The sequence below is a fragment of the Antrostomus carolinensis genome, unplaced genomic scaffold (assembly GCF_000700745.2).
Source record: "Antrostomus carolinensis isolate BGI_N321 unplaced genomic scaffold, ASM70074v2 scaffold3755, whole genome shotgun sequence".
Taxonomy (NCBI): Eukaryota; Metazoa; Chordata; class Aves; order Caprimulgiformes; family Caprimulgidae; genus Antrostomus; species Antrostomus carolinensis.
This window is the reverse complement of record NW_010318288.1, coordinates 58,015-64,014: the sequence shown is the minus strand read 5'-3', so window position 1 is coordinate 64,014 and position 6,000 is coordinate 58,015. Positions and strand designations below refer to the sequence as shown.

The following is a 6,000-nucleotide window of genomic DNA, read 5'->3' as shown; positions in this document are numbered from 1 at the left end:
GATGCCATTACTCATTGCTTTGCTGTATTCATGTAGAAAGCATCCTTCGGTGGAAAACAGGTGGTAATTTTATTTAAGTCCAACTGTATCATAGAGCAATAAAACTAATGAGATGATACAGCCTTGCCAGATTTTCCATTTCAATAAGCATCTAATCTGGAAAATGTTTTAATCAAGCTTCCTTATCAGGCGTTCTCATTTCTGCATTGCCAGCACCTGAAATTACTTCTTGGCTTCAGATTAAAAGGTGATGCTGTTTTGATTTGCACTGTTAAATAATTTCTATTTGAGGATTAATTTTTTTTGTTTGGCCTTTCACGTAAAGTGTTCATCATTAAGGTGGTTGTGTATGAAGGGTAACATACCTGCATTTTCTCTCATCAGAATAATGAAATGGTGGAACTACAGAGGATACGAATGAAAGATGAAATTCGGGAGTACAAGTTTCGAGAAGCGAGACTCCTACAGGACTACACTGAGCTTGAAGAAGAAAACATCACTTTACAGAAACTGGTGTCCACACTGAAACAGAATCAAGTAAGCATCAAAAGATTCTAGGTGCTGTGCTGAAAAATGACACTGTTTTCTCTAAGTTCCATAATGTGATCCTCCAGAGCACTTTGATGGAAGTTTCTTTGTATGTTTGTTTGGTTTTTTGCAGATGTTTTTTTGCTAAGCACTTACTCTGAAATAAGTGTTATTGGCCATTTTTGACACATGGGGAGGCCCTTACTTCAGTTTCAGAAAAAAATTTACGGAATATTTCATTGTAGAATTTTGTAATAGCAGGATAATTATTAAAATAGATAGAACTTCATTTTTTCACTTCCTGCTTTTCCACTCCTCCCTCCCTGCATGCTGAACTCAGTGCCCAGCAGCAAAGTTCAGCCCTCCAGTTCCTCCTGGTTGGTTTCCTGCACATCCTTTCCTCTTCTGAAGTGGAGAAAAGAGGAAATAATCTCCCTATTCTTCTTTTTTTTTTTTTTTTTTTTTTTTTTCCCCCCCCTGCTCCTCAGGTTTTCCTGTACTGGTGTTGCTCTCTTCTCAGACAAGTTAACCTGTAAGTTTAGCAAGCTTAAAAAAACAGGTGAAAGGACATCAGATGTTCCTAGTTTCTATTTTGATTTCCTCATTACAGCAATTTGCAGCTGATGGCAAACCAACACACTGTAATTCTCACTGTGGGGAAGAATGCACCCGGAGGAATAACGATCAACTACAGCCCCATTGCAGCCAGATGTAAGCCATCACGGGGTCTGTTTTCTCCCCCTTACAAAAGCACAGCTTCCTTTGCAGCTGGATATACACACCGCTGAGGAAGCAATCAACAACACAGTTGTCCTTTAAATTGAACAGAAGAGATTTGTTCTCATGTTTGAAGAGTTAACTTGCCTTGATCAATATTTAAGTATCCAAGTTGGATGATGTAACACTTTCTGCCTTTTAGGCACTGTCCAGACCAGCATAACGTGGCAGTCCATAACACCATTTCCTTAACTGCTAGCAGATGGTAACAGCTCTGTGTTGCAGCCCCTGGTTTATGTCCTAACCCACTGCCAGGTTCAGTTAGGGCTCTTATCAAATAGCCAAGATTGCCACAGTCTCTAATGGCTGCCTTATTCCTGCAGGAATGTCCAGTACCATTGCAGTTATTTTTTTACTGCTATTTTACCACCGCTATTTTATTTGCACAAATGCAATTGAAACATTTAAAACAATGGAGCCGTGCCACAGGGAGTGTGCAGGTAATAGAAACGATAAAGATACTCAGACTTTCACACTTCTCAAACTGAATTTATAGCAGATAATCTTCGTGTCAGAGTTATTTATCAAGACAGCAAATTCACCCTTTGAGGCACAGAAATTTTCTTCACCAACTTCATAGGAGGCATTTTCACACTATCAGGAAATTAAAGACCCCTTTATGGACTGTCCTAGTTTCCCCCAGAAGAAAAACTGCTTGCAAGTGTTTATATTTGTCATGATAGTTCATTCTTAATGAAACAAAATAACAGCAGTCTGTGGAGAGAAAAAGCATTGCTGCAGTTTGAATGGCTTTAAAAATCAGGCATTTTGCATCACATACCCATGCGCTTTTGATTCCTAAAATAGCTTTGATCTACGAGATAAAATTTCAAGAGCATTTTATACTTTAATACTTTAATTTACAAAACCATATGTTACAAGTCTTAGTGCTAAACTGTCATTATCTGGGTTGGGATTTTTCATAGCTTTTGTAAGCAGGAATCCATGAGATGGTAACCATGTAGATAATATAGACCTCTGATTTTCATATATATTTAAAATTTTATAAGGTTTCTTTTTCCGTGTCCTTAAGTTATAAATGTAGCTACTTGATGGAATTTAATAGTTTTTCAGATGGGCCTATCTCTCCAGTCAGAAAAGATACCAAGTTTTTAATGTAGATTTCAAAATATCATGGATTTTCCTTCTCTATTTAGCATTTCCCAATATGGCTTTGAACTTTCTTTGTTTTTTGAAATGTTTCCATTCTCTGGGTTTGAAGATGAGTGCTTTGGTTTTGAAGTTTTCCTTTCCAAAGGCTTATGAGTACAAGACTTTTGACAGGCTGATAAATATTTTACTTCAATAAGAATGGTTGATATTTCTGTTTTTACCAGAACCTTATTATAGTTTGTTTAAATATATATGTAAAAAAGTATTCTAGACAATGCCTTAAAATTGCAGACAGTAATGCATATTAATGCATTTGAATAAGAAAAGCTTCAACTGAAAAAAGATTTTTTATAGAAGCATGAAAATTCAGTATTTATTTTCCTCTTTCACCAAACAAATTATTTCACTCAGAATTGGGAATTTTTGTATTTAGAAATTAAAAGGTGGATGAGTAACATGATTATAATTAAATTAAAAATCAAAGAATGATAATTTTTACCAGAAGAATTGGTCAGGCATGGACAATGACCTTTACAAACAAAGCTCTTCCTTTTCCTTGCTGTGGGATTTTCCAACAGTGAAAAGTAAAATGAGGAGAGACAGCAAAGAAAGGTCTTCTGTGGTGGGAATCAGCTACACCATCTGGGTATTGCTGAACAACTGTTTTTGAGATATATTTGGTTTATCTAGGCTTTGCTTCTTTATCAGAGCAACAGGTTGCTGAGTGCTCCAAAATGGCATCCCAAAAACAGTTCAAGGCTTGTGTGGCTGGATATGCTGTTTACTGCATCTGTGTGGTAGCTGTTTAAAAATCTCTAACAATTTGGGGCATCTGAGAGTTTAGACTGGTTGTATGAATAGTTTGCTGTTTAATTTTAAAAACTGAATGCTTCTTGCATAATGGAGAGGTTTGCATGACAGAGAGAAGAGAGTTGAGGCTCTTTACAGTTTTTGTACTTGAACACTACTAAGACACCAGATACTTTAGAGTATCTGTGCCTGAGTGACTTTACATCTGGTAAGAATTTAGATAAGAAGTCATCTTCAGAATACTTGCAATTAATAAATCAGACTATATTAACCTGAGATTATACATACCATGACATACCAACATTGCTTATGGCAATTCATAATAAATCTATGGTTACTAAGATATCTGCTACTAAACAGCCTTCTTTCAATGAAATATATTGTTTATTGTTATAAGTTACTTAGAAAAAGGTGTTACATGTCTTGATTCTCACAGGCTGAAGAAGTGAGCAGTGGCGTATGTAACAGAGCAAGCCCCAATTGCATTTTCTGTGCAGCCAGTTCTTTGCAGCTGCAGGCAATGTCTGGTATCTCAAGCTGTGTTTTCTGTAACACCTATTTCAATAAGGCTGATAAATGGCAGGTTTTCATGACTCAAGTTTTAGTATTACGAATGTTCTTTGTCTTCTCTAATTCAGGTTGAATATGAAGGCTTAAAGCATGAGATTAAACGATTTGAGGAGGAGACAGTGTTGCTTAATAGTCAGCTAGAAGATGCCATCCGGCTGAAGGAGATTGCTGAGCATCAGCTGGAGGAAGCTCTGGAAACTTTAAAAAACGAAAGAGAGCAAAAGAACAATCTAAGGAAGGAACTCTCCCAGTATATCAACCTCAATGATAGTATGTATAATAACCATATTAATATATCAGTAGATGGATTGAAGTTTGCAGAGGATGGGGGCGAGCCCAACAATGATGACAAAATGAACGGACATATCCATGGGCCTCTCGTGAAACTCAATGGTGACTACCGAACTCCCACGGGTAGGAAAGGAGAATCTCTTCACCCTGTCTCTGACCTCTTCAGCGAGCTCAACATATCAGAAATACAGAAACTGAAGCAGCAACTCATGCAGGTAAGAGCTGAATTTATTGTCCCAAAGTGTTTAGACACACATCCTATGGACCCCAGTGCCAGCTTTTGCAGTGATTTCCCTGAGTGATGTTCTTGACCACATATGTCCTGTTCTCAGACTTCTGCTTTGGTGTTTTGTCACATCCAAATTTTGCTAGAAATATCCCTAGTAAACAGAGTATCTGTCTACAAAAAGTAGGTGTGATCTGAGCAGGTGTTTAGTGCAAACAGGAGAAAGGGTCCTAGTTGCTGTGGTTGCAGATAGATCCTTTTTTCCCTGCTTTGGTAATAGGAAATATCCCTGAAACTGAGAGTGGAATAAAGTTCTCTTTAGTATGACCAAAGCTATCTGGGAAAAAACAAACAAACAAACAAACAAAAAAACCCAACAAAAAACAACAACAACAACAAAAACCAAACACAACAACAAACAAAAAAACCCCAACAAAAACAACAACAACAAACCAAAAAAAACCCCCAAAACCCCACAATAAAATACGGACAGACTTCATTATGCTTCCTTGCAAGTCAGAGGGAGTTTTTGCCATTAAATTCAGGTTGAACAAGATCTGGCATACCATCAATAGAGAACAAAGGGAGAGGAGCACTCCTCTTAATAACTGTGCACTCAAAGAGCATGTGGCATGTGAGACATCACAGAGTGCCCTTGTCCATGCTGGCATTCCCGGCGGATGTGCAGGCTGCAGGGGGTTCCTTGGGGACCACACAGCGAGCATTTGTTCTCTATTCATCCAAGACCAGCCCAGGCATAACCAGAATAGGAGCCTGGGATGCAAGCCAAATAAAAACTCAAGCTGCCAGCCCCAATGCTGACATCATCTTAGAAAGGGGTACAGTGCCATGCAGAGACAGGGTCCCACTGACCAAGCTGTTCAGCATCTTCTCTGACACAAGAGCTTGAAAGATTTTGGCAGCATCAAGGAAACATCCAGCATTTTCTAGCTGTAGGCTTTCAAAAAGTGCCTCTTCTAAAGGGAGTAAGTGTGAATCCTTTCCTGCTTAAAATGTAAAAGGCGATTTGGAAGTAGAGCAAACCCAATTTTCAGTGCTAGTGAGAGAACAATAAATCCCTATGTGGTCTGTCCTATATTTGCTGAAGAGTTAATTGTTCTGTTTACTTCATTGCCAAACACACCATGGGCAGTTTTGATCTCATCTAGCTCCTTGCACAAATCACTTTGATGCAAGATATACATAATTTAAATGGAAAAGCTTGAAAGTTGGAATTCTATTTCTGTGAAAAATTCTGTAAGAAATCTTTCCAGTATTAAAATGTAAATAGTGTGTGTAGTTTGTGTATATATGCATATATAAAAATATGCATGTGTATGTACATATACATTTACATATATAATATATGCACATATGTATTAAATGCAGCTTTTGATTGCATTCAAAAACACAATGTTAACACTTTTAAAAAAACAGCTTCAGAAGAAATGCTTTTAAATGTTTATACTTTAAAATACAATGTAAGCATTTTCAACCATAATTTACGATGAAGTTTATGCAATATAAATCTGGAGTGAAAGCTGTTTGGAAATGAAAAAACAAGATTGTTTGAGTATGTTTTGTGTTGATTTTATTAGATTAAATATTGAGCTTGATGAATCAGCAAACTTCTACTTGAAAGATACTGCAAATGTTTTGATGGTTTCTGACTTTAATATTACTTA

At 37.1% G+C, this 6,000-nt stretch overlaps 1 protein-coding gene across 1 annotated transcript in view; it reads left to right on the top strand.

Annotated features, from left to right (window-relative positions):
* Window positions 1-413: 413 nt before the first annotated feature.
* Window positions 414-6,000, top strand: part of BICD1 (BICD cargo adaptor 1) — a 47,559-nt gene continuing 41,972 nt past the window's right edge. The window contains exons 1-2 of the mRNA XM_010168823.1: window positions 414-537; window positions 3,867-4,304. Of these exons, the coding sequence (XP_010167125.1) occupies window positions 418-537; window positions 3,867-4,304 (558 nt within the window). The 5' untranslated portion in view covers window positions 414-417. The remainder of the gene's footprint in view (window positions 538-3,866; window positions 4,305-6,000) is intronic.